The 25,757-nt window shown below is 41.1% G+C and overlaps 2 protein-coding genes across 2 annotated transcripts; one reads left to right on the forward strand and one right to left on the reverse strand.

Annotated features, from left to right (window-relative positions):
• Positions 1 to 1,739: 1,739 nt before the first annotated feature.
• LOC131938560 (uncharacterized) lies at positions 1,740 to 5,908 on the reverse strand. The gene is made up of 3 exons (XM_059296635.1): positions 5,769 to 5,908; positions 4,210 to 4,901; positions 1,740 to 4,007 (listed from the first exon to the last, which is right to left on the reverse strand). The coding sequence occupies exons 2-3, from the start codon at positions 4,888 to 4,890 to the stop codon at positions 2,205 to 2,207; spliced, it is 2,484 nt and encodes an 827-aa protein (XP_059152618.1). The 5' UTR covers positions 4,891 to 4,901; positions 5,769 to 5,908; the 3' UTR covers positions 1,740 to 2,204.
• A 9,369-nt stretch (positions 5,909 to 15,277) lies between these two features.
• Positions 15,278 to 16,717, forward strand: LOC131938566 (uncharacterized; the record flags this gene model as incomplete). Its single annotated transcript, XM_059296651.1, has 3 exons — positions 15,278 to 15,354; positions 15,450 to 15,517; positions 16,608 to 16,717. Coding segments are annotated over 3 exons (255 nt in total), but the record flags the coding sequence as incomplete, so codon positions are not given.
• Between the last annotated feature and the right edge of the window lie 9,040 nt (positions 16,718 to 25,757).

Here is a 25,757-nt window from a genome sequence, read left to right on the forward strand (position 1 = left end):
TTTTAACCAATTTTCCATCGTACACAAAAATAAAAAATAACTAAAGTACATTGACAGATAAAGCAACATGGGTTGGCTAATGGCTATAGTACTATGTATTGCAGGAGTCGGCTGATTGTATTGACTGTAGTAAAATTTTATCGGGGTTAGGATGATATTATGGGAGTTGGCTTGCTTGTAGCAGGTGACAGGTATAACACCACATCAGTGACAGGTATAACACCACATCAGTGACAGGTATAACACCACATCAGTGACAGGTATAACACCACATCAGTGACAGGTATAACACCACATCAGTGACAGGTATAACCCCACATCAGTGACAGGTATAACCACATCAGTGACAGGTATAACCACATCAGTGACAGGTATAACACCACATCAGTGACAGGTATAACACCACATCAGTGACAGGTATAACACCACATCAGTGACAGGTATAACACCACATCAGTGACAGGTATAACCACATCAGTGACAGGTATAACCACATCAGTGACAGGTATAACACCACATCAGTGACAGGTATAACACCACATCAGTGACAGGTATAACCCCACATCAGTGACAGGTATAACCACATCAGTGACAGGTATAACACCACATCAGCGACAGGTATAACCACATCAGCGACAGGTATAACCACATCAGTGACAGGTATAACCACATCAGTGACAGGTATAACCACACTTGTGACAGGTATAACACCACATCAGTGACAGGTATAACACCACACCAGCGACAGGTATAACCACATCAGTGACAGGTTTAACACCACATCAGTGACAGGTTTAACACCACATCAGTGACAGGTATAACCACATCAGTGACAGGTATAACCACATCAGTGACAGGTATAACCACATCAGTGACAGGTATAACCACACTTGTGACAGGTATAACCACACTTGTGACAGGTATAACACCACATCAGTGACAGGTATAACACCACATCAGCGACAGGTATAACCACATCAGCGACAGGTATAACCACATCAGTGACAGGTATAACCACATCAGTGACAGGTATAACCACACTTGTGACAGGTATAACACCACATCAGTGACAGGTATAACACCACATCAGTGACAGGTATAACACCACACCAGCGACAGGTATAACCACATCAGTGACAGGTTTAACACCACATCAGTGACAGGTATAACACCACATCAGTGACAGGTATAACCACATCAGTGACAGGTATAACCACATCAGTGACAGGTATAACCACATCAGTGACAGGTATAACCACACTTGTGACAGGTATAACCACACTTGTGACAGGTATAACACCACATCAGTGACAGGTATAACCACAGTGACAGGTATAACACCACATCAGTGACAGGTATAACACCACATCAGCGACAGGTATAACCACACCAGTGACACTTGTGACACTCTAATAGTGACAACTTTGACAGTGACACCAGACTGGTTAGAGGTATGACACCCTAGTCGTGACACTACCCCAGCCGTGACACCCCCCCCCCCCCCCCCCGCCCACCAGTCGTGACACCACGCCACTGCTGGCTGTGAAACTACAAGGGGTGAACAAAAAAATCTGTTAAATTGAGACTTTTGTATCATGATCTGAATAGCACCCACATGAACATGGTCAATTAATACTGAATATTCAGTACAACTGAAATCAAAACATTGTGTGTGAGATTTATTTATACATTTAACCATGAACAAAAATACATACAACAGAAAACAAATCTTGTTTTTAAAAGTGATGTATTTACATTTTAAAAATTTACACATGTACTTTGGAAGTTTCCAGTTGACTAAGTAAATGACAATATTACAACCACAACCTAATTTTTGACCAGAACGGTAGACAAAAACAGTGATACAACTAGCGACGACAACTGACAAATTAAAAAAAATAAAAGTTTAAAATGTGTATACAAGTAAAATTTTAAAAATATGTACATTGGTAAATGGGTATTTTAGTCTCTTTCAGTTTTGATTATGTAAAAAGTTTTTTTTTTCAGTTTTTATTTGAGCAAGATGCAAGTTATGGCCTGTATTTGAGCAAGATGCAAGTTATGGCCTGTATTTAAGCTAGATGCAAGTTATGGCCTGTATTTGAGCAAGATGCAAGTTATGGCCTGTATTTGAGCAAGATGCAAGTTATGGCCTGTATTTGAGCAAGATGCAAGTTATGGCCTGTATTTGGGCAAGATGCAAGTTATGGCCTGCTCTTGCTACACCCAAGGTACCACTTGACCACCAGCATGTTGTCCGTCACATACTTGCCGTCCACCAGTTTCTTGAAGTTCACTTCATGAGTCCCGCGTCTGGTCTCCAGACACACCGGCACCGGCACGTCAACTTCCGATCCGGCTTCCGGCTTTTGACAATCCTGAGGCTTGAGATCCCACAGATGGGTGTAGGTTCTAGAGACGTGGTTGAAGATAAGACCATGTCCAAAGATTTTCACGGGCCACTGGATGTTGGCCTGGGAAAGTTCAGAGACCAAGATGCTGACTTGAAGCAGACCTTGGGTGTTGAAACAAAACTTGAGGCGGTATTTGAACTTTTTGGAGCAGACAAAGTATCTTGTGAAGAAGTTCTCCCTGCGGCAGGCGAGCTGTGTGCAGTCTGGGACTGTGTATTCGATCTCACCCCGGCTACAGTACCCGCCTCGACGTGAAGATTCCAGACGGCGCGAGAACGTTCTGTACGTCTCGCTTGTCTGATTTAATGTTCCAGCCTCCAGAGGATGTCTAGGAGGCTTTTTACTGGCGGCTTCGCTATGGCACAGCTGATGAGCTGAATGGACATTTCTAGCTTCAGTAGGTGTTTGGGGTTGAGCTGAATGGACATTTCTAGCTTCAGTAGGTGTTTGGGGTTGAGCTGAATGGACATTTCTAGCTTCAGTTGGTGTTTGGGGTTGAGCTGAATGGACATTTCTAGCTTCAGTTGATGTTTGGGGTTGAGCTGAATGGACATTTCTAGCTTCAGTTGATGTTTGGGGTTGAGCTGAATGGACATGTCTAGCTTCAGTAGGTGTTTGGGGTTGAACTGAATGGACATTTCTAGCTTCAGTTGATGTTTGGGGTTGAGCTGAATGGACATTTCTAGCTTCAGTTGATGTTTGGGGTTGAGCTGAATGGACATTTCTAGCTTCAGTTGATGTTTGGGGTTGAGCTGAATAGACATTTCTAGCTTCAGTTGATGTTTGGGGTTGAGCTGAATGGACATTAACGTTTGGAGCTTCAATTCGAGATGGCTGAGACGCTGAATGGACATTGCTAAATTCATTGTAACATTGTTCGAGAATTGAGACGACATGCATAGTTTCAGCAGGAGTTAGCCTAGGAGCTGATTGGCCATTTACGTTGGAAGCGTGAGTAGGTGGCCAAGGTGCTGAATGGCCATTTACGTTGGAAGCTTGAGTAGGTGGCCTAGGAGCCGAATGGCCATTCACGTTAGAAGCTTGAGTTGGCCGTTGAGGTGTAACCCACGCACCACCAGCTGTGATGGGTTCATCTAGTGCTATCGCGAAAATATCAGCTAAAGCATCAATATGGCTAGTAGCGGGGGTCTGAGTAGGGTTCGCCGTTGGAATATTCCTTAAATCATGCACAGGAACAAACCGTACCATGGTCGCATATGTCGCACCATTTGTTGGCCCTAAAGCGTCATCCAAATAATCAAGAATGTACCTATTTTCTGCCATTCTTTGTTGACGTTGGTACTCCTCGCGCAGGGCGTTTTGCTTCTGAAGGATGAAATTAGACAGCTGCTGAATCTCCCTCTCCACAAAAAGTCTCATACCCGGACAGCTACTCGGGAGGTGAACACTGAGCAGCCGAAGGTTAGCGTCGTTGTAGGTCACGATCAGGTGCGAAAGGATTTGGCGAATGTAGACTAGCTCGTCATAGTTTGCCAGCCGGGCTTCGTTGATCTCCTGGCGTATTTCCGCCTTGTTTTCGTGGAAGTAGTTGGCCATCCTCTCGACGGTCCGCACGGTTTGTTCTGCTCGTGTCTGCAACAAAGTTGGGTCAAATGTTATGTGGCACATGTTGAAACTGGTCAGTAAATAATGGATAGTATGGATAGTAGAGTACATCACAGACTGTGTTAGACTGAGGCGAGATACATGGGACTCGATAAAATGTATTGCTAAAACATTATGTGGGGGAGACTGGATCTTAGACTCAGTGGCTGCAATAAAAAAAAGTGCTTACGTTTTCTACAAAGGCGAAGATCCTGGGCTCAGGCACTGGTGCTCCTGGTGCTCCTGGTGCTGCTGATGGTGCTCCTGGTGCTCCAGGCGCTGCTGCTCTTGGTGCTGATGGTGCTGGTGCTCTTGGTGCTGCTGTTGGTGCTGGTGCTCTTGGTGCTGCTGTTGGTGCTGGTGCTCTTGGTGCTGCTGTTGGTGCTGGTGCTCTTGGTGCTGCTGTTGGTGCTGGTGTTGGTGCTGGTGCTCCTGGTGCTGCTGTTGGTGCTGGTGCTCCTGGTGCTGCTCTTGGTGCCGGTGCTCCAGGTGCTGCTGGTGCTCCTGTTGGTGCTGGTGCTCCTGGTGCTGCTGTTGGTACTGGTGCTCCTGGTGCTGCTGTTGGTGCTGGTGCTCCTGGTGCTGCTGTTGGTGCTGGTGCTCCTGGTGCTGCTGTTGGTACTGGTGCTCTTGGTGCCGGTGCTCCAGGTGCTGCTGGTGCTGCTGGTGCTGCTGGTGCTCCTGGTGCTCCTGGTGCTGCTGTTGGTACTGGTGCTCTTGCTGTTGGTGCTGATGGTGCTGTTGGTACTGTTGCTGTTGGTGATGATGCTGTTGATGCTGATGGTGTACTTGGTGGTGCTGCTGTTGTAGTTGCTCGATACATCTGATGATGGGTCCATATCGCATCAGCGATACCTGCCATGAAGTCCATGTCAGCTCCGCCTGTGGACGAGTCGGTATGGTATGACACACATACTAAATGTGTAGTATAGACGAGTCGGTATGGTGTGACACACATACTAAATGTGTAGTATGGACAAGTCGGTATGGTATGACACACATACTAAATGTGTAGTATAGACGAGTCGGTAAGGTATGACATATACTAAATGTGTAGTATGGACGAGTCGGTATGGTATGACACACATACTAAATGTGTAGTATGGACGAGTCGGTATGGTGTGACACACATACTAAATGTGTAGTATGGACAAGTCGGTATGGTATGACACACATACTAAATGTGTAGTATGGACAAGTCGGTATGGTATGACGCACATACTAAATGTGTAGTATGGACAAGTCGGTATGGTATGACACACATACTAAATGTGTAGTATGCGACATTCACAGTCGCCCTTTAACATACACAGAAGACACATACTACTAGCAGAGCTAGCACTATAACTTATATAAGCACGACATAGATTTGCTAGATCATGTTTTATCGTTTTATTTGATTTTAAATCATAAGATTTAAATGAAAAAAAAAAAGAATTAAATTAGACCATTTTTTGAGCTTGTCTAAAATAATTATCAACCTAATGCAAGTATTACCAGTACTGGTATTAGATCTAGTAACTACCAGCACTAACGTATTCAAATTTAAAAAGATAAATGCTATTTGCTTTAAGTGGACCTAGAATTTACCTTTTTTTGAATGCAGTATAAAAAAAAAAATACTTATAAAAACATAATATATGTTAAGACACATCTTAACATAAAGGCTATAAATATAAATATGTAATGTATAAATGTAAACAGTTGCTACATGCAATAAGAGATTTAAAACACAAATTTAAAACTTACGAAGATTTTAAAAACCTGCTGCGTTGTGCAACGGTGACGGTGTGGTGACCTTGTGAGGTAAATTTCAAGTTTTTCAGACAGGTGAATTGTGGGAGACACCCCGGTCACGTGCTGGTCACCCAAGGTGATGGGTGGCTGTTCAGACGTGTAGGCTTCAGGCGTGTATGTTGTGAGCGATGGTTGAATAACGCCATGGTGTGTGTGGGAGATCGTAAGAAATCTATCAACAGGTGGGGTTAGGTAGGTGGGGTCAGGTGGGTCACTGGTGCTATGTGGGTGGGGTCAGGTGGGTCACTTGTGCTAGGTAGGTGGGGTCAGTTGGGTCACTGAGGTGGGGCTAGGTAGATGGGGTCAGGTGGGTCATTGGTGCTAGGTAGGTGGGGTCAGGTGGATCATTGGTGCTAGGTAGGTGGGGTCAGGTCGGTCACGGAGGTGGGGCTAGGTAGGTGGGTCACTGGTGCTAGGTAGGTGGGGTCATGTGGGTCACTGGTACTAGGTAGGTGATGTCAGGTGGGTCACTTGTGCGAGGTAGGTGGGGTCATGTGGGTCACTTGTGCTAGGTAGGTGGGGTCAGGTGGGTCATTGGTGCTAGGTATGTGGGGTCAGGTGGGTCACTGGTGATAGGTAGGTGGGGTAAAGTGGGTCAGTGGTGCTAGGTAGGTGGAGTCAGGTGGGTCACTGGTGATAGGTAGGTGGGGTAAAGTGGGTCAGTGGTGCTAGGTAGGTGGAGTCAGGTGGGTCATTGGTGCTAGGTAGGTGGGGTCATGTGGGTCACTGGTGCTAAGTAGGTGGGGTCAGGTGGGTCACTTGTGCTAGGTAGGTGGGGTCATGTGGGTGGGTCAGGTGGGTCACTTGTGCTAGGTAGGTGGGGTCAGGTGGGTCACTTGTGCAAGGTAGGTGGGGTCAGGTGGGTCACTTGTGCTAGGTAGGTGGGGTCATGTGGGTCACTGGTGCTAGGTAGGTGGGGTCATGTGGGTCACTGGTGCTAGGTAGGTGGGGTCATGTGGGTCACTTGTGCTAGGTAGGTGGGGTCATGTGGGTCACTGGTGCTAGGTAGGTGGGGTCAGGTGGGTCACTTGTGCTAGGTAGGTGGGGTCATGTGGGTCACTTGTGCTAGGTAGGTGGGGTCAGGTGGGTCACTGGTGCTAGGTAGGTGGGGTCAGGTGGGTCACTTGTGCTAGGTAGGTGGGGTCATGTGGGTCACTGGTGCTAGGTAGGTGGGGTCAGGTGGGTCACTTGTGCTAGGTAGGTGGGGTCAGGTGGGTCACTTGTGCTAGGTAGGTGGGGTCATGTGGGTCACTGGTGCTAGGTAGGTGGGGTCAGGTGGGTCACTGGTGCTAGGTGGGTGTGGTCAGGTGGGTCACTGGTGCTAGGTGGGTGTGGTCAGGTGGGTCACTGGTGCTAGGTGGGTGGGGTCAGGTGGGTCACTTGTGCTAGGTAGGTGGGGTCAGGTGGGTCACTTGTGCTAGGTGGGTGTGGTCAGGTGGGTCACTGGTGCTAGGTAGGTGGGGTCAGGTGGGTCACTTGTGCTAGGTAGGTGGGGTCACTTGTGCTAGGTAGGTGGGGTCAGGTGGGTCACTTGTGCTAGGTAGGTGGGGTCAGGTGGGTCACTTGTGCTAGGTAGGTGGGTCACTTGTGCTAGGTAGGTGGGGTCAGGTGGGTCACTTGTGCTAGGTAGGTGGGGTCAGGTGGGTCACTTGTGCTAGGTAGGTGGGGTCAGGTGGGTCACTTGTGCTAGGTAGGTGGGGTCAGGTGGGTCACTTGTGCTAGGTAGGTGGGGTCAGGTGGGTCACTTGTGCTAGGTAGGTGGGGTCAGGTGGGTCACTTGTGCTAGGTAGGTGGGTCACTTGTGCTAGGTGGGTGTGGTCAGGTGGGTCACTTGTGCTAGGTAGGTGGGGTCACTTGTGCTAGGTAGGTGGGGTCAGGTGGGTCACTTGTGCTAGGTAGGTGGGGTCAGGTGGGTCACTTGTGCTAGGTAGGTGGGTCACTTGTGCTAGGTAGGTGGGGTCAGGTGGGTCACTTGTGCTAGGTAGGTGGGGTCAGGTGGGTCACTTGTGCTAGGTAGGTGGGGTCAGGTGGGTCACTTGTGCTAGGTAGGTGGGGTCAGGTGGGTCACTTGTGCTAGGTAGGTGGGGTCAGGTGGGTCACTTGTGCTAGGTAGGTGGGGTCAGGTGGGTCACTTGTGCTAGGTAGGTGGGGTCAGGTGGGTCACTTGTGCTAGGTAGGTGGGGTCAGGTGGGTCACTTGTGCTAGGTAGGTGGGTCACTTGTGCTAGGTGGGTGTGGTCAGGTGGGTCACTTGTGCTAGGTAGGTGGGGTCACTTGTGCTAGGTAGGTGGGGTCAGGTGGGTCACTTGTGCTAGGTAGGTGGGGTCAGGTGGGTCACTTGTGCTAGGTAGGTGGGTCACTTGTGCTAGGTAGGTGGGGTCAGGTGGGTCACTTGTGCTAGGTAGGTGGGGTCAGGTGGGTCACTTGTGCTAGGTAGGTGGGGTCAGGTGGGTCACTTGTGCTAGGTAGGTGGGGTCAGGTGGGTCACTTGTGCTAGGTAGGTGGGGTCAGGTGGGTCACTTGTGCTAGGTAGGTGGGGTCAGGTGGGTCACTTGTGCTAGGTAGGTGGGGTCAGGGGGGTCACTGGTGCTAGGTGGGTGTGGTCAGGTGGGTCACTGGTGCTAGGTGGGTGTGGTCAGGTGGGTCACTGGTGCTAGGTGGGTGGGGTCAGGTGGGTCACTGGATGGTTAAGGGTGTTGATGCAACAAAACACAAATAGAAAATAGATGGTCCCTTCTTACAACCCCCACCCCTATAGTGTGTTTGTAGGCTTAAGGGTAGTCTCCCCCCCCCCCCCTTCTCCCCACACACAGGTACAGATTTTGTTTTCTTTGTTGTTTGGTTAATACCTCTTCACCTCCTTGACTTTCTCCCCTCCACCTCAGGTGACGATTGGAAAGGTAGAACTAAGCACTGGTCAATATGGCCACAGTACACACAAATGTATCGATACTGATTGTCCGAGAATTTCTTTTGTTTTCCTCATGACTTAAACCTTAACACTCTAAAAATCATCAAACATTTGAAACTTGCTTGAAATATTGATGTGTTTATACAGGTAAAGTTACAACTTTAGATTACAAAAGTCCACAACTGCCCATTGGTCAGTGGCGCAGCGAGGTCGTGTGTCACCCGGATTTCGATTTGCACCCCCCCCCCTCAAACTTTCGATTCCCCCCCCCCCCCCCTTCAAGTTTTTCTCTATATATTTTGCTATTTTTTGCCTTGGTATCACCCCCCTAAATGGTGTCACCAGGTGCGCCCCCCCCACCTCGAGAAAAATGTCTGGAAGAAACACTGTACATGGGGACAAGATCTAGAGTTACCAGCCTACTCCATGATTCTAAAGGACAAATAAACTGTCTTTATTGCCTTTTAAAAGTTAAATGTACACGGTATAAAGGCTTAGGTTAAAGGTCAACACAGTGAAAGATAAACAACACACCAAGACGGTAGGTCAAGGCCGACAGTGAACTTTACTCAAGTTTTAAAAAAGTAAAGTCAACTTGTCTCTTTCTACCACAATATACATTTCAATTTCACTGATTTTTGAGACTAGCTGAATTATTCGAGTATGTTGTTTTAGTGAGGGGAGAGGAGGGGTGAGGGGAGAGGAGGGGTGGGGGGGGGGGACTACACGTCACGTAATGTCTATCATCAACGGAACACTGCTCTATTAGTGCTGTCTGTCAACACAAGCAATCAGCTAGTTACACAACAATTGTTGACAGAGAGAGATAGAGAAATCCAGTCTCAGGCCCGGGAAGGGTGGGGGAGGGGTGTTGTTGAGGTTATAGCTTCCGTCTTCAATAAGTTAACTAAGATTAATTAGACACACTTTAGTCTTGTAAATAATTTTCTAGCATCAGTTTATATATATATATATATATATATATATATATATATATATATATATATATACCAGTAGCTTACTGTTTCTGTAATACCATACAAGACAATGAGGGGCCGTAACTATTTATTGCGGATGGATTGAGTCAGGTTTTTCCTTAGTGTTGTAAAGCGAAGAGTATCTATACATGGGCCTCAGTGCAGTGGCGTAGCGAGGGGGATGGGGGCTGAGGACAGCACCGGGTGACACCATTTAGGGGGGTGACACCTAGGCAAAAAAATAGCAAAATATAAAGAGAAAAATGATAATTCCACTTAATTAAGTGATTAATTCGAGTGTTTTTAAGAGCAAATTTGACAAATCCCGACAAGGGGGGGGGGGGGGGCTGCAAATCGAAAGTTAGAGGGGGAGGGTGCAAATTGAAATTTTGAGGGGGGTGCAAATCGAAAATTAAAAGTTTGTCCCGGGCGCCGGGAAGGGTCGCTACGCCTCTGGGGGGGTGACACCATTAAGTGCCGCACCGGGTGACATCCGACCTCGCTACGCCACTGCCTAGGTGTACACGATACAGATTTTAAGCATGCATCAATAAAACATAATACATGAAGGCTGAATGCATCAAACAAAGTTTGAGAAAAATATTTAATACATGTGGCTATATGTATTTAACACAAATTGTAAGCAGTGTTTCTTTCAGGCTTTTTGTCTCGGGGGGGGGGGGGCACTTGAAATTTCGGGTAGGGTGGTTGACTACTATTTCGGGGGGGGGGGGGGGGTACACTGGTCAAAGTATATATTTGTAGAGATAAAAGCAAGGAGCATTATTACTAGATGCAATTAACACGTTTCTTGGAGGAGTTTTTCATTACGATTTCTGTTCTGTTTGTCTAATATATGGGACGGCGTGGTCTGGCAGTACAGAGCTAAACTGTTAACCCGAAAGTCTCGAGTCCACCCAGCTCTGATGGGTACCGGACTCACGTTAGGAAAAACAAAGGCGGCTGGGCATAGTGCTGACCACACTGTCCCTCCATATGCCGAGGTCTCTGAAGAATATGAACTGTACTTAATCTGATGATGTTTAGTATAAGTAAAGTATTACAACAAAAAAATTACAGACAGTATTCTTGTAGGTCTACATAATTCTATTTCTAGCATCATTAATCTAAATTAGTTAATTAACCATGTGGAAAATGTCAATCACAGTCATCTATAACAAGATAAATGGCCCGTCGAGGGAGAAATACAACGGGCGCTAAGTTGATATTGTTGCCTTTTTCTCTAAATCGAAACCAAAACCAAAATCGCCACCTCAACTTCAAATTTAATCGGAAACGAAAACAGACATTGAAAACGGATTTTAATCCAAAATCGGCACATAGTTACTACAGATTCATACTAAATACAGTCGTAGTCATATCCTAAACCTTGCACCTAATTTCAAATAGGACAAAAGTCACATTTAGAGTTTCTTTTAGGCGACTCTATGTGGGGGGATGGTGAGTGGAGGGGGGTTTGTGGGGCGGGATCTGTCCATACCACCCACCCTTCAAAGAAACATAATTTATATAGAAAATATACTTTTACCAGTGTTCTACCCCTCCATGGAAAACGCCCCACCTTCCGAAAAATGTCAAGTACCCCCATTTCCTCCGGGTAGGAAAAAGTCTGAAAGAAACACTGGTCGCATTTGTAGAACATACAGTCTAAAGGTAGAGCCTACTTCTATAATATAGACCCGTTTCATACTTTTGGCCTCATAGAGATAGTGTTTCTTTTATACTTTTTTTTTACGGGAGATGGGGGCATTTGGGGAGGGGGTTGCGGATTAAATTATTCTGAGGGAAGGGGGGGGGGTCTGACACTGGTAAAAATTTTATTTCTATATAAATTGTATTTTGTTTGGGGGGTGGGTTTTAGACGTTCTACTGAGGGGGGTGTCTTAGACGTTGACCCGGGGGGGGGGGCTTTGCCCCTACCACATACATAACAGAAACCAATCTATTTCGTTGAAGGGGGCGGCAGACCAGCTTCGGGGTGAGTTACGGGTGGTGGGCTCCCCCACCCCCTCCCATAGAGTCAGAGGCATAGCGACTCTTCTCGGCGCCCGGGGACAAACTTTTCGATTTTCATCCCCCCTCAAGATTTTGATTTGCACCCCCCCCCTCAAACTTTCGATTTGCACCCCCCCTCGAGATTTCGATTTGCACCCCCCCCCCCTCAAACTTTTGACTTGCACCCCCCTCAACCTTTCAATTTATTTTTCCAACCCATTTTGGCGCCCCCTAAGGTCGGCGCCCGGGGACGTATGTTCCCCCCCCCCCCCCCCCCCCCCGCTACGCTACTGCATAGAGTCGCTTGAAAGAAATACTAAATAGGACTTTCGTCATGTTTGAGCTTAGGTGCAAGGTTTAGGGGTATGACTAAGACTATATTTAGTATCAATGTGTAGTAACTATGTGCCGATTCTGGATTAAAATCAGTTTTCAATGACATTTTTCGTTTCCGGTTAAATTTGAAGTTGAGGTGGTAATTTTGGTTTAGAATAAATAGTTATACAATAAAAAGCATACATGATGACATTTTTAAACTTTTAATTAGAAAAACAATAAGAAAAACAATAAGAAAATCTATAAGAAAAACAATAAGAAAAACATTAAGAAAAACAATAAGAAAAACAATAAGAAAATCTATAAGAAAAACAATAAGAAAATCTATAAGAAAAACAATAAGAAAATCTATAAGAAAAACAATAAGAAAAACAAAATGAAGCATTAACTACAAGAGCAGCTAAAGAGATGGCAGCTAATAAAGACAAATATGGGTGTTTAATAATTTTAAAAAACTGACATTTTTGTTAATTAAATGTAAACATATGGTATGAAAGACAGGCACTACTTTTAGAAACATATTGAATACACTGTCCTTAAATAGTGGCTTCATCTTTTGGGAGAGAACCCCTACATGCAACACAACACTGGTTATTGTATACATACAACACAACACTGGTTATTGTATACATACAACACAACACTGGTTATTGTATACATACTGCCAGTCGACATATTACATTATTTTTTAGAAAACCCCTACAGTTTTACATTGCGTACACACTGCCAATTTCTTTATTTCTTTGAGCAAAACTTCCTACAGTTTTTCATATAACTTAACACTGTATTGCATACACTCTCTCCAGTACTTTATTTCTTTGAGCAAAACTTCCTACAGTTTTTCATATAACATAACACTGTATTGCATACACTCTGTCCAGTACTTTATTTCTTTGAGCAAAACTTCCTACAGTTTTTCATATAACTTAACACTGTATTGCATACACTCTGTCCAGTACTTTATTTCTTTGAGCAAAACTTCCTACAGTTTTTCATATAACATAACACTGTATTGCATACACTCTGTCCAGTACTTTATTTCTTTGAGCAAAACTTCCTACAGTTTTTCATATAACATAACACTGTATTGCATACACTCTGTCCAGTACTTTATTTCTTTGAGCAAAACTTCCTACAGTTTTTCATATAACATAACACTGTATTGCATACACTCTGTCCAGTACTTTATTTCTTTGAGCAAAACTTCCTACAGTTTTTCATATAACATAACACTGTATTGCATACACCCTGTCCAGTCCTTTAATTCTTTGAGCAAAACTTCCTACTGTTTACATATACCATAACATGGTACAGTATTACATATAACATAACACTGTATTCCACACACACTGCCCATTCTTTTATTTCTTTGAGCTGTAGCACCCGACCCACCACCTAACCACCAACCGGTTATTACAGATGTATTGCCGGTTAACCAGTTCCTGGTGGCTCACGGTTGAATAACAAGTGCCGTCCGATGACGTCAGACAGACGGGCACGGAGATTTTGACTCCGATCTCGTCGAACGGTTCCCAGCACTGGACCTTGTTGAGATTCCAGAGTTTGGTGTGGGTGTGGCTGGTGGGGTCGTATACCAGGCCGTAGCCGAAGATTTGAACCGGCCACCGGTCGTGTGCCGGCTCCGTGCGGTATACGGTCACGTGGATCTTGAGAAGACCGGCAGTGTTGAAGGAGAAGGTGAGAGTGTACTCTATCATTTTCGACTCGATGAGAATGGGCGGGGTGGTGAAGGTGACATGACGGCCGGTGGTGATGTGGTAGTTGGTGATGGCGTGTTCGATCTCACCGTAGCTGGTGGTGTAGACGTAGCCGTGAGGTAGCTGTGGGAACGACTGGACGGCTCTGGTGCACATTGTAGCTGACGTGAGTGGCTGTGGTGCTACCTCGGTAGCTGCTGATGTATCAGGGTCTAACGAACCAGCAAAGTTGGCTACATCAATGGCTTCAGCTACATAAGTTGGTGTTATCATAGTTGGTATTGATATGTCAGAAATTGTTACGTTAATTGTAACAGCTACTTCTGCATCTTCTACATAATATGTGTCTACATCATCTGCATTTTCTACATCATATGTGTCTAAATCATCTGCATCTTCTACATCATATGTGGCTACATCATTTGCTACTTCTACATCATATGTGTCTACATCATCTGCTACTATATCATCTGCATGTTCTACATCATATGTGTCTAAATCATCTGCTACTTCTAAATCATATGTGTCTAAATCATCTGCTACATCTACATCATATGTGTCTACATAATCTGCATCTTCTACATCATATGTGTCTAAATCATCTGCTACATCTACATCATATGTGTCTACATAATCTGCATCTTCTACATCGTATGTGTCTACATAATCTGCTACTTCTACATCATATGTGTCTAAATCATCTGCTACATCTACATCATATGTGTCTACATCATCTGCTACATCTACATCATATCTGTCTACATAATCTGCATCTTCTACATCATATGTGTCTAAATCATCTGTATCTTCTACATCATATGTGTCTACATAATCTGCATCTTCTACATCATATGTGTCTACATAATCTGCATCTTCTACATCATATGTGTCTACATCATTTGCTACATCTACATCATATGTGTCTAAATCATCTGCATCTTCTACATCATATGTGTCTACATAATCTGCTACATCTACATCATATGTGTCTACATAATCTGCATCTTCTACATCATATGTGTCTACATCATCTGCTGCTTCTACATCATATGTGGATACATCATCTGCTACATCTACATCATATGTGTCTACATAATCTGCATCTACTACATCATATGAGTCTAAATCATCTGCTACTTCTACATCATATGTGTCTACATCATCTTCATCTTCTACATCATATGTGTCTACATAATCTGCATCTTCTACATCATATGTGTCTACATCATCTGCTGCTTCTACATCATATGTGGATACATCATCTGCTACATCTACATCATATGTGTCTACATCATCTGCAACATCTGCATCGTAAGTGTCCACATAATCTGCATCTTCTTCATCATATGTGTCTAAATCATCAGCATCATCTACATCATATGTGTCTACATCATCTGCTACTTCTACATCATATGTGTCTACATAATCTGCATCTTCTACATCATATGTGTCTACATCATCTGCTACATCTACATCATATGTGGATACATAATCTGCATCTTCTATATCATATGTGTCTACATCATCTGCTACTTCTACATCATATGTGTCTACATCATCTGCTACATCTACATCATATGTGTCTACATAATTTGCATCTTCTACATCATATGTGTCTAAATCATCTGCTACATCTACATCATATGTGTCTATATCATCTGCATCTTCTACACCAGGTGTGTCTACATCATCTGCTACATCTACATCATATGTGTCTACGACATTGGCATCTTCTACATCATATGTGTCTAAATCATCTGCATCTTCTACATCATATGTGTCTAAATCATCTGCATCTTCTACATCATATATGTCTACATCATCTGCAACATCTACATCATATGTGTCTAAATCATCTGCTTCTTCTACACCATATGTGTCTACAACATCTGCTACTTCTACATCATATGTGGCTACATCATCTGCTACATCTACATCATATGTGTCTACGTCATTTGCTGCATCTACATCATATGTGTCTAAATCATCTACATCTTCTACATCATATGTGGCTACATTATCTGCTACTTGTACATCATATGTGGTTACATCATCTGCTACATCTACATCATATGTGTCTACATAATCTGCATCTTCTACATCATATGTGTCTACATTATTTGCTATATCTACATCATATGTGTCTACATAATCTGCATCTTCTACATCATATGTGTCTACATCATCTGCATCTTCTACATCATATGTGTCTACATCATCTGCTACATCTACATCGTATGTGGCTACATAATCTGCATCTTCTACATCATATGTGTCTACATAATCTGCTACTTCTACATCATATGTGTCTAAGTCATCTGCTACTTCTACATCATATGTGTTTACATCATTTGCTACATCTACATCATATGTGTCTAAACCATCTGCATCTTCTACATCATATGTGGCTACATCATCTGCTACTTGTACATCATATGTTGCTACATCATCTGCTACATCAACATCATATGTGGCTACATCATCTGCTACATCTACATCATATGTGTCTAAATCATCTGCTACTTCTACATCATATGTGGCTACATCATCTGCTACTTCTACATCATATGTGTCTACATAATCTGCATCTTCTACATCATATGTGTCTAAATCATCTGCATCTTGTACATCATATGTGTCTAAATCATTTGCTACATCTACATCATAAGTGTCTAAATCATCTACATCTTCTACATCATATGTGGCTACATCATCTGCTACATCTACATCATATGTGTCTACATAATCTGCATCTTCTACATCATATGTGTCTAAATCATCTGCATCTTCTACATCATATGTGTCTAAATCATTTGCTACATCTACATCATAAGTGTCTAAATCATCTACATCTTCTACATCATATGTGTCTAAATCATCTGCTACTTCTACATCATATGTGGCTACATCATCTGCTAAATCTACATCATATGTGTCTACATAATCTGCATCTTCTACATCATATGTGTCTACATCATCTGCTACATCTACATCATATGTGTCTAAATCATCTGCATCTTCTACATCATATGTGTCTACATAATCTGCTACTGCTACATCATATGTGTCTACATCATCTGCTACTTCTACATCATATGTGTCTACATCATCCGCTACTTCTACATCATATGTGTCTACATAATCTGCATCTTCTACATCATATGTGTCTAAATCATCTGCATCTTCTACATCATATGTGTCTACATAATCTGCTACATCTACATCATGTGTGTCTACATCATCTGCTACTTGTAAATCATATGTATCTACATAATCTGCATCTTCTACATCATATGTGTCTACATCATCCGCTACTTCTACATCATATGTGTCTACATAATCTGCATCTTCTACATCATATGTGTCTAAATAATCTGCATTTTGTACATCATATGTGTCTGCATCATCTGCTACATCTACATCATAAGTGTCTAAATCATCTGCATCTTCTACATCATATGTGTCTAAATCATCTGCATCTTCTACATCATATGTGTATACATCATCTGCTACTTCTACATCATATGTGTCTACATCATCTGCTACTTCTACATCATTTGTGTTTACATCATCTGCTACATCTACATCATATGTGTCTACATCATCTGCTACTACATGGTATGTGTCTACATCATCTGCCACTGCTACACCAGATGTGGCTACAATATCTGCTACTGCTACATCAGATGTGGCTACATTATCTGCTACTGCTACATCAGATGTGGCTACATTATCTGCTACTGCTACATCAGAAGTGGCTACATTATCTGCTACTGCTACATCAGATGTGGCTACATTATCTGCTACTGCTACATCAGATGTGGCTACATTATCTGCTACTGCTACATCAGATGTGGCTACATTATCTGCTACTGCTACATCAGAAGTGGCTACATTATCTGCTACTGCTACATCAGATGTGGCTACATTATCTGCTACTGCTACATCAGATGTGGCTACAGTATCTGCTACTGCTACATCAGATGTGGCTACCTTATCTGCTACTGCTACATCAGATGTGGCTATATTATCTGCTACTGCTACATCAGATGTGGCTACCTTATCTGCTACTGCTACATCAGATGTGGCTACCTTATCTGCTACTGCTACATCAGATGTGGCTATATTATCTGCTACTGCTACATCAAATGTGGCTACATTATCTGCTACTGCTACACCAGATTCGGCTACATTATCTGCTACTGCTACATCAGATGTGGCTACATTATCTGCTACTGCTACACCAGATTCGGCTACATTATCTGCTACTGCTACATCAGATGTGGCTACATTATCTGCTACTGCAACATCAGATACAGATACCACAGTATCTCCCACCACACCAAGGGAAGTACATTCATCTATCAAATCAGTGAATTCCCGAAGCTCGTGTTTGACCAAAGTTTGGACCGTGTCCACTTCCTGCCCGCGTTGTTCCACAAGAGCCTGTATGATGCAGCTCTGGAACTTCTCCACCATAGACCCCACCACATGTTGCATCTGCTGCGTGCTCTGGTGTTGGTCGGCACTGGTTAGCCTGACCTCCACTAACTCTTTAATTTTCTGACGCCATAATGTATCCACAGTTTCGTCATCTAGATGTAGCTGAAAAATAGATTTTAAATTGTTCTCTAAAATTTGTTTGAATTTTTAAAAAGTATTAAAACTTCATTGACAACTTTGTTAAAACTCGTACACTTAATCTCTGTACATGTGAAGAAAATGGTTATACATTTTTACATCTTGTTAAATCTGATTAGCTAATTATGGGCTAATAACGGATATATAATACATTGTATTCATTAACAATCAATTAACTTGATACGTACATCTTCACTTAACGGCCCAAAGACAGCGACCAGCTCCTCGTAGTTGTCCATCTTTAACGAGTTACCGTTCTTGTTTCACCAGTAGATTGTTCTGTACAGTTGGTGAACTGCTGAAATAATTCACTTTTTAAAAACGGATTCTTCAAATTGTAAAAACATTTTCATATCTTATTACAGGCCTATAGTTTTTAAAAAATGATGAATATCTATAACGAGAAAAATGGCCCGTTGAGGAAGGATACAACGTGCGCTAGGTTGATAGTGCTGTCTATTTTCTCTAAGCTAAAACCAAAACCGAAATCACCACCTTACTTCAATTTAACCGGAAACGAAAAATGACATTGAAAACGGATTTTTATCCAGAATTGTCATTTTTATCGCATTTAAGCTTGATCTACACGTAATTATCGCGCATTTATACTAAATATACTAAATATATTAAATATAGTCGTAGCCATACCTCTAAACCATGCACTTAAGCTCAATCATGACAAAAGTAGCATTTAGAGTTTCTTTCAGGCAACTACTTGGAAAGTAGGGGCTCCGCACAACCCCCCCCCCCCACACACACACACACCAAAGCACCTCTACCGTCCCATTCAACGATATTAATATATACTTTTTCCAGTCCGTCCACTCACAGAAAATTCCACCCCGCTCCCGAAAATTTCAAGCACCCCCACCCCTCTCTGGGGAGGAAAAAGTCTGAAAGAAACACTGGTAGCTTGTGTTGATCATAAAAACTAAAGGTAGAGCCTGGGAGGGGTTTCGCCTCTACCGGAAGAGATGCATGAACGAAACTGTGTACGCAAAACACTTTTTAGATTAGAAAATGTCAAGTTCCCCCATCCCTCTCCGGGGAGAAAAAAGTCTGAAAGAAACACTGGTCGTATTTGTAGATCATACAAACTGAAGGTAGAGCCTACTTCTATAATTCAAACTCGTTACATCGTTTCCTACTTTTGGCCGATAAACCTCACACTTGCAGACAGTGTTTCTTTCAGATATTTTTCTGGGGTGGGGCACTTGAATTTTTGCAGAGGCGAATAAAATTATCCGGGGCGGGGGAGAACGACACTGGTAAAAGTACAATATATTTTCTATATCAATTATATTTCGTTTTTTTTTCAGGCGGAGGGATTAGACGTTCAATCGTGAGGGGAGGGTGGGGGGGGGGGGGGGGTAAATGGGCTTCGCCCCTACCCGAAGTGATGCATGAAAGAAACTCTGCAAGCAAACCACTCTTTAGATTAGACACATGAATCAGGCTGCAATTTTATTATAGAGTATCGATGACATTTCTTTTGAGTTCGGGGGGGGGGGGGGTGCGGCTTGGACGTTCTTACGCGGGAGATGGGCTTGATGTACACGTAGTTATCGCGCATTTATACTAAATATACTAAATATATTTAATATAGGCGGTAGAACGTCTATGCCGATACCTGAAAAAATTCAAGTGCCCCACCCACGGAAAAAAAGCCTGAAACGAACACTGTCTGCGTGAGTAAAATTTATCGGTCGAAAGTAGGAAACAGGTCTATATTATAGAAGTGGGCTCTACCTTTAGTTTGTATGATCTACAAATGCGACCAGTGTTTCTTTCAGAGTTTTTCCTCCCAAGAGGGGAGGGGGGGTCTTAAATTTTCGGGGGTGAGGGTGGACTAAATTTTTTTAAGGTGGCGGAGAGTTAGTCGGGATACTAGTCGGAAATCCGTTTTCAGTGACACTTGACATTTCCGGTTAAATTTGGAGTTGAGGTGGTGATTTTCTTTTTTATTTCGATTTTTAAAAAAAAAGACACCATTATCAACCTAGCGACCGTTGTATCTCTCCATCAAAGGGGCATTTATCTGGTATTTTCATATTTTTCTTATACGTTTTTAATTTAAAAAAATGTTTCTATATTCTATAGGGTACTTAAGGGTGCATCAGTTATCCGATTTTAAGAGACCGGGAGTAATTACCATTTTCGGTTATCGGAAATCGCTTAAAAGTTAATATAAAGCTAAAAGTTTAATATAATACCTTACGTTTTAAAAATATAAAGCGGGAATGATCTCTCCTAAACTTTCAAGTATATTCTTATATTACAGTTGGAGGGGTGGCTCTCCCATGGCAATAGTTTTAATACTTATTTATATAAGCAAAATAGAATAAAGCAGAAAAAAAAATTGTGCACTTAATGACCAGTGTAAGTATAATAGAGCGGAAAATAATTTATACGTTCTTTTGGAAACATTAATTGCATTGTTTTATTTTTTTTTTAGAAATAAGAAAAAGCTTAAATATTACTTCCAGTAACCGGAAATCAATTAGCCGCGAATAAGATCATATGCCTAAGCCTGAAATTTCCTTTAGCTTACTGAAACAGTTCTCAAGCGATTGGATATGATATAATTCTCGAAAACAAGAAATAGAGTTAAGTATCACTTCCGGATGTCGAAAATCACTCAAAATTGAAAGTGACCCAAGTATAGGATATTTTCTTTACTTATATATAAAATATCAAGTAAAATACAGTTTGGATGTTATTGTGGTCCAAAGGAAAAAAGAGTAGAAAATCATTTCCGAGAATCGGAAATCGTTCAAATGTTGAGAAAAACCTGCGCATACAATCTAATTCTAGCACGTAAACTTTCGTCTACCTAACTTTAAAGGTACTTACATTATCTGCCTTTAAGAGACTGGAAGTAATTACATTTTTGGAAATCGGAAATCGCTCAAAAGTCAATAAGTTTATGTAGCCTAGTAGTAGAATCTAGATCATACCAGCCAACAACAAATAACCACATTATTATTATTTGGTTAATGATTAGGCTAATTTTTTAAAAAATCAACTTTTTATAAAAGAAACAAATCAAGCTAGAAACTTTATAAGTGAGATGGTTTAGAATAATAACAATGGACCCAGTCTACAATTGATACAATTGCAGGTCTACATAAGGCCTACAGTCGAGTAGTTTACTGTAGGCACCTAGTTTGTAGATTGTATACTAGTGTGTAGCTGTCCAGAGTTAAGATTCTTGGATGTAAAAAGGGATGCTTTCCCCTGATAACCCATGTGTGCTATAAATGACATAACATGACATCGAGGTGAGAAATGTTGAGGGGAGAGCAGTGGTACTGACTCCTCTTTGGTTTTATTGTGGGCTAGAAAAAGGTGGGGGCTGGCCATCATGAGGGTTGAACATCAGTATTAATGTGTCTGATCACTTCCCTGCTGGATTTTAAGGGTCTTAAATTGTATAACACGCTACCCAGATCTAAGAACAGCAGTGGTTATTACCCATGAATTATATTAGCCGTTGTAGTGTGAGTTTTGTAGGAGTTAAGTGGTCTAACGTTTGCTACAGTAGTGTGGTTGTACTAGATCTATTGCTACTAAATCTTGTACTTAACAGAGAATCTAGAATCTACATTAACCAGATCTAGATAACCTATAATATATTACTACATTTGATCAGATTCGTCTACTTAAACTCTAAACGCAAACAGTATTACTAACAGTATTTTTATTTAGAAATTTCGGCCAAATATTTATATTATCCACGAAACCGTCAATAACAATATAAGGATCTTCAATTCCTAAGCGTTCAAGTTTTTAAACGTATTTTTCCTTTTCCGCGCGTGCGGTTCTTTACATACAGTGAACACGTCCAGCGCTGATTGTGAACAGCTGATTGTGTTTACGTCTGGTGTACACCACCGTGGCGGCGGGATTGTAGGAAAAAAAGTCACAGGAAAAAAAAAACACAGGAAAAAAAGTCACAGGAAAAAAAGTCACAGGAAAAAAAAGTCACAAATATATATTTGCATGATATTTGTAAATACTTTTATGTATTAAATATTTAGAGAGTGCAAATTAACTTAGGTTTAATTAAATTTAATGTAATGTGTGTAGGCTGTATACGCATAGGAATTTTTATAATTCAACTAAAATTATTTATTATGAAGTATGTAGATTGTAATTATTTTAAACTTAAGATTAGTAGCATTTAATAGAATGCTCCAAAGTCCACGTTTTTCATCTTGTTTTTTTTTTTTTTAAATACCAATATTAAATTACCGTGAAATGGTAAGTTCATCTGACTTGCTGCCCTCAACTCATGGCAACAATAGTTATGTTTAGTTCAACCACCTTTACTGCCGACATTTATCACGCTCATTACATAACAAAACTTAGGATCAAAACAGAAAGCCGACAAGGTTCAAAGGCTGTCATTGACGCATAACGTCAACAACACACAATATGTTCGGACAATGCCTCTGAGGAGAGGCCGACCAGAGAATAGCCTACGGCAAAATGTACCTAAATTTCTTTTATAATTAACTTTTCTACCGCGTATTTAACTAAATACGTAACAAAAGTTGAGATTGTTGTGTTAATTATCTTGGAGTGTTTTTACTTACAATTGTTGTAAATCATAATACTTTTAACGTCTATAAATAATTTATGCTATAAAAAAATACAGCCCACAACAATAAACATACAAAATTTTACAATTCTTAACAAATTAATAAAAAATATTTCTAAAAAGATTTTTGTGACTTTTTTTCTGTGAATTTATTTCTGTGACTTTTTTTCCGATAAAATTTTTCCACTATGACCTTTTTTCTGTGTTTTTTTTTCCTGTGACTTTTTTTCGTTCACCCTAGTGACCCCCCCCCCCCCCCTTTTTTTTTCTGTATTGGTTTCGAGTTGTTTTATCACTAGCAATTCATTATTATTTGTTTATTTATTATCATCATTGCACAAATTGTTAAAACAAACAGCACATTGACTTTGATATATGTACAGTTGTAAATTCTTCTGGTTTCAGTTAATGTTTGAAGTTATGCAAATGATGTTGATGTACGTGTTATATACTGAAAATAAAATTATTTTTAAAAAAAGTCTCGAGTACACTTATATATATATATATATATATATATATATATATATATATATATATATATATATATATATATATATATATATATATATATATATATATATAAACTCAATATAGCAAGACAGTATATTTATCGTTTAGTCAGTGCAGTGGCGGAACTAGAAAAAAAGAGCCACCCCGCAAAAAAAAAATTCTGGCCCCCGCCACATATATATAAATATATATACAAAATTAGGTTTACCTCTCCGCCAAAAACTGATCCTGATTCGATTAGATTCTGAAACCTTTTATTAATTTTTTTAAACTCTAGATTAATCTGCATTCATTTTTCGTTTAATCCACATTTGTCACTAGTCGAATTCACAATAATCCACTTTGATCTTTAGTATAATCCATGTTTGCCTATACCTTAATCCACATTTATGTGTTGTTTAGTTCATATTTTGTCTTTAGTTTAATTCGCCTCTCAATGAGGGAATCGTTGATGATGTTGGAAACAAATTGTACTAATGTGAAGATCACGTGATAAAATGTCACCCCGTCGATGACGTCTCGCCGGTTGTTTCCCCTTTTCATAACAATGAGACCAAAAGTTCTCCCCCCTTGTTTCCTCAGGTAAACGCCTGACGCGGACCGTGAAGGGAGGGAGGGACGGGGGGGGGGGGGAGGACTTGATCAGGCAAGTCACAGGTTCAATTGATTACTGATTTGAGGGGTAGAGTTTATATAAGAAAGTGGGGTGGGGGGTGGGGAGGAAATACTGACTAAATGTAACAAAGAGAGTAGGCCCTACGACTGAGGGGAGGGGAGGTGGGGTAGGAAAAATAGTGGGGGGATATTGTTGATTGAGGTAAGGTTAGGTTTGTGTACAATTAAGATTATGTAGTGGGGATATTGTTGATTGGGGTAGGGTTAGGTTTGTATACAATTAAGATTATGGAGTGGGGATATTGTTAATTGGGGTAGGGTTAGGTTTGTGTACAATTGAGATTATGATGTGGGGATGTTGATTAGGGTAGGGTAAGCGGAAGTGATACAATCTCGTGAGTATGTCTGTGTGTGTGGTTGTGTGTGTCTATGTGTGTGTGTGGCGGGTATGAGCACAATAAATTTTGGTATGTACGTTGTGGGTATGTGGGTCATTGTATGTCTGTGTGTCTCAGGGTTATGTCTTGAGTGTCTTGAGTACCCCAGTGACCCCCAACCCCCTCCCTCTCGCTTTAGTTTGGTTTTTAGTTGTTGTTTTTTTGCCACTAGCACTTCATTATTAATTGTTTTTTTTGCGCATATTGTTAAAAACAAACAGCACATTGACTTTGATATATGTAAAGATGTTTATATATATATATATATATATATATATATATATATATATATATATATATATATATATATATATATATATATATATATATATATAATATATATATATATATATACACCTTTTGTAGGTGGAAATATTTCAGTTGTCCTACACAACATCAAATATCTCTAGACCAAAACTCAATCTAATAAGACAGTATATTTATCGTTTAGTCGGTGATTGTTTTTATTTTTAAAATAAGGAACACTAATTGATGAACGGAAAAAGGAGCACTAATTGGGGAACGGAAAAGGGAACACTAATTGATGAACGGACTAACTAAGGAACACTAATTGATGAACGGACTAACTAAAGAACATTAATTGAAGAACGAAGAATTTTTTTTTTAATAAGAATCATTTTGGTTTACTTACTGTGAATTGTATAATTTTTGGTGTTTGTAAATATGGGTGGTGTTTTAGTAACATTTATATTCTGTAAAAGCATTATGGTTTTTAATTATAATCCAAATTTGAACATCACAATAAGTAAAAATACTATGAGGTAATTTTGCTTACTTGAGGCTTATGTGTGAAGTACTATTAGATAATTTACATAGCAGCCTCAAAATAGTAAACTTATTAGCCTCAAATTTTGTTACTCATTTATTTGAATACCTGGTAGAAAAATAATTATAAAAGAAATGTAGGTACATCGCTGTTTAGTGTGTGTATGTGTGTTTTTTGTCCGTCTACATTGTGTATTGTTAACGTTTTGCTTCAACGACTGCCTTTATGCCGTGTCGGTTTTTTGGCTTGATCCCATGCTTCGTGAATTAATAAGTACGATAATTGTGGGCAGTAAAGGTGGCTTAACTATAATTGCGACGAGTTGAAATGAATGAATCATCTTAACCACGTAACTATATATTCTTAACATTTCATTCAAAGTTTGTATTTT

Source organism: Physella acuta, unplaced genomic scaffold (genome assembly GCF_028476545.2).
Source record: "Physella acuta isolate Inbredline_101_S28 unplaced genomic scaffold, ASM2847654v3 ptg000248l, whole genome shotgun sequence".
Classification (NCBI taxonomy): domain Eukaryota; kingdom Metazoa; phylum Mollusca; class Gastropoda; family Physidae; genus Physella; species Physella acuta.